General features: G+C 48.6%; 6 protein-coding genes across 6 annotated transcripts; 3 read left to right on the plus strand and 3 right to left on the minus strand.

Annotated features, from left to right (window-relative positions):
* Positions 1-406: 406 nt before the first annotated feature.
* Positions 407-1,047, plus strand: CI109_103295 (uncharacterized protein; the record flags this gene model as incomplete). Its single annotated transcript, XM_032007156.1, has 2 exons — positions 407-701; positions 812-1,047. The coding sequence occupies 2 exons, from the start codon at positions 407-409 to the stop codon at positions 1,045-1,047; spliced, it is 531 nt and encodes a 176-aa protein (XP_031858510.1).
* Positions 1,048-1,701: 654 nt separating this feature from the next.
* CI109_103296 (uncharacterized protein) lies at positions 1,702-3,155 on the plus strand (the record flags this gene model as incomplete). The annotated part of the gene is made up of 7 exons (XM_032007155.1): positions 1,702-1,841; positions 1,930-1,994; positions 2,078-2,165; positions 2,316-2,475; positions 2,551-2,601; positions 2,672-2,809; positions 2,883-3,155. The coding sequence occupies 7 exons, from the start codon at positions 1,702-1,704 to the stop codon at positions 3,153-3,155; spliced, it is 915 nt and encodes a 304-aa protein (XP_031858509.1).
* Positions 3,156-3,481: 326 nt separating this feature from the next.
* On the minus strand, positions 3,482-4,139 carry CI109_103297 (uncharacterized protein; the record flags this gene model as incomplete). The annotated part of the gene is made up of 3 exons (XM_032007154.1): positions 3,482-3,577; positions 3,681-3,782; positions 3,990-4,139. The coding sequence occupies 3 exons, from the start codon at positions 4,137-4,139 to the stop codon at positions 3,482-3,484; spliced, it is 348 nt and encodes a 115-aa protein (XP_031858508.1).
* A 752-nt stretch (positions 4,140-4,891) lies between these two features.
* Positions 4,892-7,403, minus strand: CI109_103298 (uncharacterized protein; the record flags this gene model as incomplete). The annotated part of the gene is made up of 10 exons (XM_032007153.1): positions 4,892-5,133; positions 5,211-5,391; positions 5,455-5,630; positions 5,729-5,898; positions 5,973-6,067; positions 6,128-6,479; positions 6,544-6,604; positions 6,669-7,044; positions 7,131-7,215; positions 7,297-7,403. The coding sequence occupies 10 exons, from the start codon at positions 7,401-7,403 to the stop codon at positions 4,892-4,894; spliced, it is 1,845 nt and encodes a 614-aa protein (XP_031858507.1).
* Positions 7,404-7,919: 516 nt separating this feature from the next.
* CI109_103299 (uncharacterized protein) lies at positions 7,920-10,188 on the plus strand (the record flags this gene model as incomplete). Its single annotated transcript, XM_032007152.1, has 13 exons — positions 7,920-8,081; positions 8,162-8,186; positions 8,252-8,274; positions 8,340-8,439; positions 8,498-8,536; positions 8,604-8,819; positions 8,874-8,934; positions 8,999-9,211; positions 9,278-9,321; positions 9,402-9,752; positions 9,812-9,892; positions 9,954-9,991; positions 10,078-10,188. The coding sequence occupies 13 exons, from the start codon at positions 7,920-7,922 to the stop codon at positions 10,186-10,188; spliced, it is 1,464 nt and encodes a 487-aa protein (XP_031858506.1).
* A 241-nt stretch (positions 10,189-10,429) lies between these two features.
* Positions 10,430-11,086, minus strand: CI109_103300 (uncharacterized protein; the record flags this gene model as incomplete). Its single annotated transcript, XM_032007151.1, has 5 exons — positions 10,430-10,507; positions 10,574-10,591; positions 10,678-10,806; positions 10,897-10,970; positions 11,035-11,086. 5 exons carry the CDS (start codon positions 11,084-11,086, stop codon positions 10,430-10,432), a joined length of 351 nt encoding a protein of 116 aa, XP_031858505.1.
* Positions 11,087-11,695: the final 609 nt, after the last annotated feature.

Genomic DNA, 11,695 nt, shown 5'->3' on the forward strand with positions numbered 1-11,695 from the left:
TGGATCCGCTAAGCCGACAAGACTCGTTTTTCGCAACCTCATCCCTCAATGTGGAGCTGTCATTCCCTTCAAAACTTTTGACACCGACTCGTTCTGCGACGTCAATCACGCTGCAACAACTTCGCAAAGTGGTCATCCCATCCCGAGCTCGTCAACGCCATCGCTAATGGTTTCTCCCACGTCTCCAAACTCAAGCTTATCTTCTTCCCACGACACAAGACGCCCCTTGACAAACCTCATGGCGCGATGTGTGTCGCTTCGTGCTGTATGGACGGCACCGACGGCCCTGTCATGATGTACGATCTTTTCCCTTTCATCCGTTAAATCGTTTCGGCCAGGATCCACGATCGGGAGGAAAAGCTCATCGAGATTTACGGCTTGGAGAAAATCTCACTGTTCATGAACGATGAGCAGATCAAAATCTGGCGTTATGGTAATCGCCGAGAGCCAAACCGACTCGGGAAGACATGTATCAGCTTGTTATCGGGTCGATTCAGGAAGTATGTGTAACAGCAAGATCAAGATTGGTACGGTCGAGGAGTACATGGCGAATGTGGCGGAGAGAAAGGGTGAGTTGGATGTGGGTGAGTTGGCAGTGGGAGAGACTGGAGTCTTCGAAAAGGCAAAGGAGAAGACGGAGGAGGAGACGGCGGAGTTTGAGAAAGCTGTGATGAGCCATATCGATAAGCTGTTCGAGGGAGGTACGATTATCAAGCTCGCCAAAGGGTCTGTAGGCGAGTCACCCCATCCAATCAGGACCAACCTCCTTTTACGTATCTGTGCTGACCTGGTTGTGGTGCTCTCACTGTAGAATCTGGCAAACCACCAATCGAATCCATCACCAAGAACGAACCTCGATCGGGTCAACAACGCACCGCCTCAACCGACACCAAGCCCAAAGTTATGAGTCACGCCGAGATGTTCAGTGCAGTGTCTCAGGCTGCCAGGCGTGGTGCTCTGGGCACCCAGAATGGCGATCCCGGTCCTTCTACCAGCAAGAGCCGAAGTGATTCTGCCAAACTGGCGGAATCGCTCAAGATCGCTTAGGACACCATCAGGAAGATGGAAGCCGGAGGTGATAACGGTCGGTACATGCTGGGATTTGGTGAGGAAGGTGCACCGCAAGCCTTCAAGAAGCTCAATCTAGGTCCGTAGGGTGATTAGGTTGTTTCGCGTTCTTTTTTAGGTCTGACATCTGGCCATGGGTGAAGACGTTTAATGTACATATAGCATAAGCAACATGGAATTGATATTGTAGCATATATTCATCATTACATGCAGTCCCTTGTATGTATGACGGGTCGTTAACTGAGCTTGACTTGCTTGATCGCTCCAAGCATAACGAAAATTCAGCTAGAGACGGACCCTGAGCGATAACATGTGACGCTGATGTCATCAACATTAAACATTCCAGACATCTGGTACTCGAGTACCGGAAAGCAGCTATTGCTCAAAGTTTAACCTCATCTCGGCTCGCTTGATCTCGTATCACACTATACAGATAAGAACCAAACACGGAATCTTAGGAACGAATACAAGCACAAGCACAAGCACGTCTACCGACCATCGCGAGGTTGAATACCCAATACAGACTTCCTCGTCCTTGCTCCTGGCGAAAGATATCTGACAAATCAGTCATCACCCTTACCAGAAACGCGCTCTCCACCTATCTGGAAGCACTGCAACAGTACAACTTCCAAAATGCCTGCATTCGAAGAATTCACCCACGGTACCGTCACTGTGCGCTCCAAATTGCTGAACAGAGACTTGGAAATTGCGTGCAAAAAGAAAGGTGATGGAGAAGGGTTGTTGTTGTTACATGGTTATCCTCAAACATCACAGTGAGTGCGAGCGCTTGTACGATTTTGTATAGAACATGGCAATATCGCATGGTATCTCTTCAATAGCTTAACGCCTTGTTTCGCTCAGTATATGGCACAAGATTGCGAACCGACTAGCCGAGAAATACACCGTGGTTGCTACAGATCTGAGGGGTAAGTCAATCATCTTTCTGTGAAATTACAGAACAGAGGGATGGATCAATAACTGACAACGGCTGAATATGCACTGTGTATAGGATACGGTAAATCTTCCAAACCTCGTGGATCAGACAAGCATGAAGAATACTCCAAACGCGAGATGGCATCGGATCAAGTCCAAGTCATGTGAGTTTGTTCGACTGCTCCCCTCCTTCTCTTGCTCTGTCCAAGACGCTAGCTCCTTCCACCTGTCTTGTTTTGTGTATTCAGTCATCCAGTCTGTCACACCCGATGGGAACGCTGATTCGCTTCGCTTCGTCTGGTCGTTCTCTCAAGGAAACACTTTGGGTTCGACAACTTCTCAGTGATAGGACACGATCGAGGTGGTCGAGTCGCACATCGCTTGGCACTTGATCATCCCGACCAAGTGACACGGTTGATGTTACTTGACATCGCCCCTACGCTATATATGTACGACCATACCGATATGGCATTTGTGAGTGATTTCAATTGCTCTCCATCTTGGTCCTGAAACCTGACATAAAAGTGACTGTGGATTTTGCAACGATAGGCCAAAGCATACTGGCATTGGTTCTTCCTTATCCAACCTACCCCAGGACCTGTAAGCGTGCTCTGTTATTTATCCTATCCCGCAGAGGGTGACATGGCTAATACTCGCTTCGCGACTGCAGGAAAATATGATCCTTGCTGGTCCGGAGCAGTTTTGGGCGACTGCAGCTGCACGTGCATCCCACCAAGGTGTCAAGTGGTCCGAAGAAGACGTGGAAGAGTACAAGACGAGTTCTTTCAGACCCGAGACAGTACATGCGGTACGTGCCCTTTCTTAGTGAACATCACGTTCGTGGGCGGATGACTGATCTTTGTTCTGGCTCACCACCGTAGAACTGTGAAGATTATCGAGCCGCAGCGACTATCGACCTCGAACATGACAGAGCGGACCAAAGTGCAGGTCGGAAATTGACTGTGCCTAAATTACGGATAATATGGGGTAGTAAAGGCGTTATTGAGAGATATGACGACGTCCTCGCCATATGGAGAGGGTATTGTGAAGAGGGGAAGGTAGATGTAAGTGGGAAAGGGCTGGATTGTGGACATTATATTGCGGAAGAACAGCCGGAGGGTCTGATGAAGGAGATATACGACTTCATGAGTTGAAAAAGGTCATTGGATGAAGTTGTAATGACAATGTTACTGTATGTGTGATAGAGTATCGGTCAGAAGCGATAGGGTATAGTGAGGTTTGACATTCACCACCTGTCCCCTTGGCTCGAAAGGAGCTGGATTACTACTATACCAGATTACAAGCTGTCCAAGAACAAGGCTTAGATCCTCTCCAATCCGATTCATACCGTGCCAACTTCTCATAACTTAACGCTACATACCGTATTCTGGTACTCATATCCCCTTTCAAAGTACGTCGGTGCCAATCGGGATGTCCATGAGGTGCCCTGCTCGCTCCTGTTTCGCATTTTCCTCCTCCTCTAGGTCTGAGCCCGAGTCTGACTTGCAGCGGTAGACCCATTCCATGGGAACCACGATGATTGTCGGCGAGGAGTACAGGTACAACCTTGTACGGACTACAGTGTCGGCCAGTACGTGAACAGTTCCAAGGAAGCATCAGCTCAATTCTCAAGTTGGTGCAATGTGGTTAAGTTGCACGAGCAATGTTACTGTACTTACGCGAAGTTTGTTGACGGCGTTGGAGGAAGATGTTCGGGCGGGTCGTGAAGTCGACTCGCTCGGAGAGGGAGAAGAAAGTCCAGTTTGGGGAACTTCGTAGGACTACGATCGGGATTCGATTCCCCAGCATCAGCATCAGCATCAGCATCAGTCACAGTGCAACATATACTGCAATCTAAATATGGAGGGGGAGAGAGAGAGCCTGGACCAGCAATGCGTTGTTTTTGCTGCTCGCTGCTGTACAGTTTCCGCTTCCGCTCGACAGTTCTTGAATTTAAGGCAAGTGGCGAATCGTTCGGCCAGACTCACCTCAGGGGATGGGAAAGTCATGTACTGTTCTTCGAACGGGGAACGAGCCTCAGAACTAGCCGTAGTGGGAGAGGAGGGTGCGTCACTAGCAGAGGTGGCGGTGTCGGTAGCGGTGCTGTCGGTCGTTGTGATCTTGTCAAGAGCTGGCATGTTGAAGTGTTGTTTTGTTCTATTGGTCTGATATAAAGAGCTGCATTATGACCTTACTCTGTTGGAAGGGAAAAGCACGAGCAAACTTACGAGATGTTGTGAATTGTGTCGGTGTTGACTGGCCTTTGGGGTTTTGTTTCGAGTCAAAGAATGTATAGTGAAAGTTGTTGAGGGATATTGTGTTAAAGGGACTACTCTTATATGTCTCTGATAATGTGATGATCAGTATCTCTCGCTGAGACCATACGAAGGTATGCTTCTTCGAAGTCTGCGACAAGATGTCTTCTCAACTCACGGCGAGAGCTGAAACACAAGAAGCACAAGTTGTGGGAAAGTTGAAGTCTAGGATACGAGATAACGATATGTCTTCTTGTCACGGTGAAGGTCTTCGTGAGCGCTCTTGAAATCATACCGTATCACGATGTCGACTACCAACGATGAGAGTGAGTGAATCTGTTAGTCGTCATGAAACACGTTTGAGGTACGCTGTCCTTTCTCTTCCATACGTTTCGAGGCTGAGACAGAAAGGAGCGACATATGACGTACGTTGACTTCATGGCGAAAGGTTGTCATGAAATCCGATTGACTCGGAAATCTCAACAAGGATCGATAAGAAGCGTTCCATGTACTTGGTAGCTTTGCGTAGGTTTGACTGCTAGCGAGCTTCGCCCGTGTGACCTCTAAGTGTGGATAGTATCTCCCTTCGAATCCAATCACATAATCACTTCTTCTACCCTTCTACGCTTCTACGCTTAGCTCATAAACGCCGATACCAAGACTTCTTCCACAGGAAGAACGCTGCTTCCTCCACCATCCCCATCAGCCATGTCAAAAAGCACCAAGACCATATCCGCCACTTTCTTCCTACTGGGACGAACGGTGCCTTCTTCAGTCGCCCAAGCTTGTGTGATGGTATTCGCTTTCTCAAGGTACTGTAGTGCGACGCAGTCGTTCGTATCTCGGTATGATCGCAGCTGGATCATTGCGCAACATACTAAAGAGGAGGTAGAGCCCATAATCAGCCTCGACGATCTTAGAGGGTCTAAAAATCAGGAATCAAACAAGGCTCACCTAACGGGTAAATAGTGATGGACCATATATCAAGGTGAAAAGCACCAAGTGGCGTAGCTAACCAATCTATCACCTGCTGTGCTTTCAGAATCAAGTTTGTCCACCTGCTCGTGTCGGGGCGGAAGGAGATATGCGTAGGTATCGGCCGAGTTGGCCACATGAATGAGCGCAAGAACGTGAACTGATATCAAGCTTCGTCAGCGACGGAGCAAGATATTCTTGACAGGATTGATGAGACGCTCACCTCGGTTGCGACAGAGAGCAAAGCGAACACTGGGTCTCCTTGGGGCATATCAAGCTTTGAGCTATAGGCCCAAGTGGTCGGTAAACCTTTTTCCCAACTGTCCAAATCTCGTTGGAGTCGATAGAAACCGAGATCGTCGGCGCGATCCAGGCCGGAAGGTGTGCTTGTAAGTCGTACTGCGCGTCGAGAATAGTACCAATCGAATCAGCATTCGTAGTCATAAGTATTGAGTTTTTTGATCATCTTCGCTCTCCCATCTGTATGTGAGACTCACGTATTCGACCCAGCAGTATGCTCAGCTTGGTCAATTCATGGAAGAAGCTGAAACATGCTGGTCCCTCAGAATGCGCTTCGTCGGGGAAGTGATCAGGATAGACAAATGGTAGAGGAGCATCGCAGTCTTCCAAGTTGATCGACATGATTTGACCTTGACTGAGACCCAACCTGAGAGACACATATCATCAGCTGTGCAGTCTCTTTGGGTGTTCGAGTATGTGTACTTGGAGACAGGCACTGACCATCTATCGGTGATAATACAAGCTCCCCAAACACGCCATCGACGATGTAGTTGAGCTATGGGGACTACGCTTGACGACACATTCCGATGTGTGGCCTGATATGTTGTTTGACAGGTCAGCTTCAAATCTATGTCCTTAAGGGACGAGACACCCACCAACTCTGTGGCCATTCGCAGACCTACTCCTGCTCTTTGCCACAACAGACTGACCGCTGACGATCCCTCATGAGCGTGCAATTCCAAGTTCATACTCAACAGCAAGAGCACTTGAGCATTTGCCAAGCTCGAAGTCTTGCTCAGTGCTGCAATCTCTCCATTATCAAGATGTTCGTGCAATGCAGAAAGCAGAGATCGCCTGATCGATGGGGGTACATCTCGTGATAGTGAGGAGATCGTACAGTGTATAAGCCGCACGACGGGAGGGAGCGGTGTAGGAGGCCCGGAGTTGGTGTGCCAGACACTGAATCGATGCCACCACATTTCGGGGGGTTTGCCGGTACCACATGCGCTGATGGGAGTGTAGGTAGCATCGGGTCAGTAAAACAAAGATAGATAAACGGATTAGGACTTACGCTTCCGTAGCAGATATCACTGGAAACAACGGTATGACACGCTGTAAGCAGGTGTCAAAGACTGTACAATTCACCACTTTCAGCTTGAGCACCATTTCTCCATCTCATCGTGATCTGTTACTTACGCGAATCCATTAGGGTCTCCGATCCTAATTCCGCCGCAAGACGAGCTTGCAGACTACTGAACTTGGCTACTCTCGATCCCCCCGTCCCACTACTTCTTGATGATGACACCGATGCCGATGGCGCGCTGGTCTCATCCCTACCTACCAGTAGACCTAGACCATCTGTACGGTCTAGAGATTCCCAATAATGGTCGTATTGAATATCGAGCTGGTCCAACTTCCGCTTGATATTGGGCTTCCGCGGTGAAGAAGTCGAACATGTCGTATAAACAAGTTGGGTGAGACTTGTCCCGCCGAGATAGCCAGGTTCGAGACCTTGTGAAGTGTCAAGAGTGTCATCTGATTTTGTTGACAGGCTGAGCAGACGTCGCTTGTCCTATACCAAGATGCGACACACGAGTAAGTCACTGCTTGGTCACAGAGCTGCCTCTGTATGAGAGAGGAGTGAAAAAATGGCCTCACAGGTGGTGCCGGCGCTACCTTGATACAGTCGAATCCGTACTCGATACAATGCCTACAGTCCCCTTGCGATGTGACATATTCGCATCTACATACGATGGAAGTGTATCAGACCCACTCGTTGTATGCTGATCATTCGGACTGGGATACTGTACCGAGTAGGACTGACCGTATTCTGTGCGCACGACAATGATCGCAAGCTCTTGTCGTCTTCTTCCTCTTGATCGGCCTTGATCCATCTCGGTCGATGACCGGCGGCGAGGACATGGACGGCATCTTGAAGTATCCCGACGGGTTGTAGGTGCACGTTCAATACACTCAGACTTGCTGAATCGATCTAAAGATCGTCGGGATCTCTGGTGTTTTGAACATCAAACATGATATAGTATTTCGGCTATCCCCTACGTTCTTATCTCTCAAATCGATACCGGGTTCTCGGGATGTGTTGTACTTTCAGGGACAAAGATGATTTAGTGCATTTCGTTCCTAGCTATTATGATGAATTGACGATAACATGGCGTTCATGATCGATAGTCTGCTGTTACTCCGTTCGACAGGTGGGGTGGGAGGAAGACAGTCTTATCTATCGTATAATGGTGTGTTACTGGGGCATCCACATTGGCTTATACGCCGACGGGTGGTAGAGCTGTAGTATCTGCTCGCCGTTCCGCACCCACGTCGGCGGTTCGCTTCTCCGTTTGGGCTGTTCATATATATATAGCCTGTGAATCTATCTGACTTATACCCCCCGACTCACCGTAAGAGAAGAGTATACACGGTAGCTCCATCAAGATGTCACAAATCGACGAGAAGAATTACTCGCCAAAGTTGGAGAATGAGAAAATCACCATCCTCGATGTCAACCCCGAGGCCGAACAACATGGAGAGATCGATCATGTTGCTGAACGCAGAGTGCTCAGGAAGATAGATTATAATCTGATCACCATCTTTGGTGTGAGTACGACTTCTGTTGACGAGTATCACCGATTGCAGAGGTACTGATAGGCTTGTCTTCATTGATCTTGATCTGATAGGCTCTGTACATGATGTCTTTCCTTGGTAAGTTTTGTCACTCCATTCGGTACTAGTGTTCGTCGTGTCTGACATGCACTATGTCCCCGTAGACCGTGCAAACATCGGCAACGCGGTAAGTCTGGCCTTCAGGTGGCCTCATAATACAAAATCAGGCTGATATTGTCGATGCGAAATCAGAAATTGACCACATTCACCCAAGACCTTGGGTTGGTAGGGAATCAGTTCGGTGCTGCCACGTCCGTAGTCTACGCCACCTACGTGGTGTTCGAACCTGTCTGTCAGTCGTTTCCACCCAACATTGGTACATTTCACCTGCTGAACTGAACACGTATCAGGGACCACACTTCTCAAGATTATCACACCTCGTTATCTTTGTGCGTAATCGTTGACCTCGACGCCATCGGGATAAGTTATCGAACTGATTCAAGCGTAATCTCTTAGTGACCGCGTCGACTATCTGTTGGTCCTCTATAACGATCGGAACAGCTTTCGTCAAGAACTATGATCAGCTCATAGCATGTCGAGTCTTGCTCGGCGCATTCGAAGCTGGTGTAATCCCTTGTTCGACATTGTATCTCACCATGACGTATAACCGAGACGAATACGTGTCGAGGCAGACTGTGGTGTTCACATTCTCTGCCATCTCGAGTGGTTTTGGTGAGTGCGCACCCGCAGCATCGATATGCCATAGTACTGAACGTGTTCTTGTAGGTGGTCTGCTCGCTTACGGATTGTCCCATATCCATGGCAAATTACATGGGTGGCAATGGCTGTGAGTATCAGAAATGACTCACGTTATCGCCTGAACCCCTCGCTAAAGCAGGATTGCATCGCAGGTATCTTGTCGAGGGTCTCATGTCTGCTTGCTTGATCCCGATTGCGTTCTGGCGTATCCCCAACGATGTGACCGAAGCCAAGTGGCTCACAGCTGAAGAAAGAGCTATCATGGTAGCTCGTAAGGAGAGGAACAAGAGGGTATACGATGCGGATGAGCAGTTCTCCTGGAACGCTATCTGGACGATCCTCAAGGATGCACGATTGTGGATCGCGTAGGTGTCCCGATCTTGATTCGCAGCTTGACTAGGACAATCCTGACGACCTTTGTATGATTTTAGCGCGGTCAGCCATTTTGGTATCGACTCGACGTTGTATTCCTTGAGTAAGTCAAGTGCTGGAACGATGCATCGTTCTGTAAGGTGTGATATAGCATACAGCTGACCTTTGCCTTGCGTATTATAGCCACATTCATGCCCTCCCTCATCGCCGGATTGGGCTTCACCTCGACGGTCGATGCACAACTCTTGACTGTCCCAGTCTACGCCATTGCCGCGATCTCATACATCATCGCTGGTCACTTCTCTGACAAGATCAAGATGAGAGCTCCTTTCATCGGGGGGTCCCTGTGCATAGGTCTGATAGGATACATCGTGCTCCTCACTGCACCACAAGTGGGAGTGGGATATGCTGCCGTCTTCATTGCGAGTGTGGCGTTGTACATCCCTTCCTCGCTGAATGCTCTCTGGGTGGCGGATAACGTCTCGGGGCATTATCGAAGAGCATTCGCGATGGGATTTGTTCAGTTCATCGGAAGTGAGTACTGCTCCTACTTACTATATCGCAGTTTGTCTTGCTGATGTGGGTCGTCTTAGACTCGTCGGGTGCTTGTGTCGGATTCATCTTCACTCAGCAAAGTGCGCCTCGGTACAAGAAAGGTCTATACTACGACATCGGTGAGGAGACACAAGCTTTATGAGTAGCACACCATTCTGATGAATGATTGAACGTCTCCAGCGATGACTTGCATGTCCATCATCTGTACCACTATTTTGGTAAGTGGACCAATGCCCCGCCTACCCTTGTGCCGAGGCCGGGGGTATATGATATCCTTACTGACATGGTCGCGCTTGTACTGTAGTTCTACATCGCAAAGACCAGAAACGAGAAGAAACAAAAGTTGGTGGCCGAAGGAGCTCCCGACCAACCGGAGCTGGGCGATGGTAACCCCCACTACACATACTTCATGTAACAGACACACATAAGATACGCTTGTAAAAGAATCCCAAGTTCGAGTAAATTGGGCGAAAGGTTTGTTTGGAAACGGATTGAATTGTCAACAAAGATAAGTAGAATAGATTGGAAGTTGTACTTCAGAAAGATCAAAAGATGGAGAAATCAGATATGCATACCAGAGAGAGTGATCATCTCCGGTTCGAGGCGTCTTCGACTTTTGCATGCATGTTTCACTGCTTCATCATGACTACGACAAATTAAACCTGGGCGATACATTCAATCTCGACGATAGCTCCCCCTGGCAACTTGGCAGCTTGGACACAAGTTCTTGCGGGCTATGAAGGCCAATAAGGTGTGGTCATCAGCTTTCGTCCTTGGAGTCATCACAGCATGTCACCGACCTTTGGACTAGGTAAAGCCTGAAATGCAAAGGTCGCATGATCAGCCACATAAACGTAAAAAGGGAGCCGCTGTCGCCAAGCAAGCCACATCTCGATGTACTCACAGCCACGAACGCCTCGTTCATCGCGTCGAAATCGTCCATGTCAAGTAGGAAGATGTTGTACTTGACGACTTGGCTCTGGGACGATCCCCCAAGCTCCAGCACCTTTTTGAGGTTGGACAGGGCTTGGATCTATCGACATGTCTGATCAGCTCAGAGTTTACGATGTGGAGTGTTCAAAACATAATGATCGAGCGCGAAGTTGAACTAGATATTACCCACCGTGGCAGCTTTGATTTCTCCCTTGCCAATCTGACCTGAGCAGAACAGGAGACCGGGGACTCTGACAGCGGGAGCTAATACGAAAATCAATAATCGTCAGCCGTTATCTCCATGTCCACCACCATCAGAACGACTCACAATTGTGCGGCTTGGAAGGGAACTCTTCGTTGCTGAGAATCTCGAGGGACATGGTAGGAGTGATTGGCTGCCTGGTGGAGAGAGCTACTTTGACTGAATACGAGTTGAATTGTACGTGGGTCAGATATTTGCTATTCGTATGTGTATATTAGATACATGAGAGGGTTCCGCTGGTCGCTGTCACCATCCATGTGGTGAACGTTGGTCAGTTGTCAGTCAATCAAACCGGACTTCAGTACGGCGGAAGCCGAACCCTTTCTTTGCTTAGCGCATCTCTGATCGGGTTCTCGGGATCATACAGACATCACGCATGAGACCGACGTTCTTAGGCTAGTCACTAGGCTCCCCCATGTTGTTGTTTATGTATGTTAGTGAACCTACAGCTTGTGCATTGACTTTGGAATTCAATTTGTGATCATTACTCCGACGCATCGTAAATCTTATCGCCGAGACAGAACGGTCACACTCTGGTCATATGCTACCCAATATCAGTCGCGTTGCTGTGAACCTCTCGTCGGTCGAGGAATACAATCGTAAGTGCACAGCGGGAATGGAATGAACAACCGTTATTGGAATCGCGCTGCTGAACTTTGGTGTTCGTATCACTTGAACATTGTTCATGATCGATACTGTATGGGTCGTTGAGTCCAGTCGTACATGT

Source organism: Kwoniella shandongensis, chromosome 5, assembly GCF_008629635.2.
Source record: "Kwoniella shandongensis chromosome 5, complete sequence".
Lineage (NCBI taxonomy): Eukaryota > Fungi > Basidiomycota > Tremellomycetes > Tremellales > Cryptococcaceae > Kwoniella > Kwoniella shandongensis.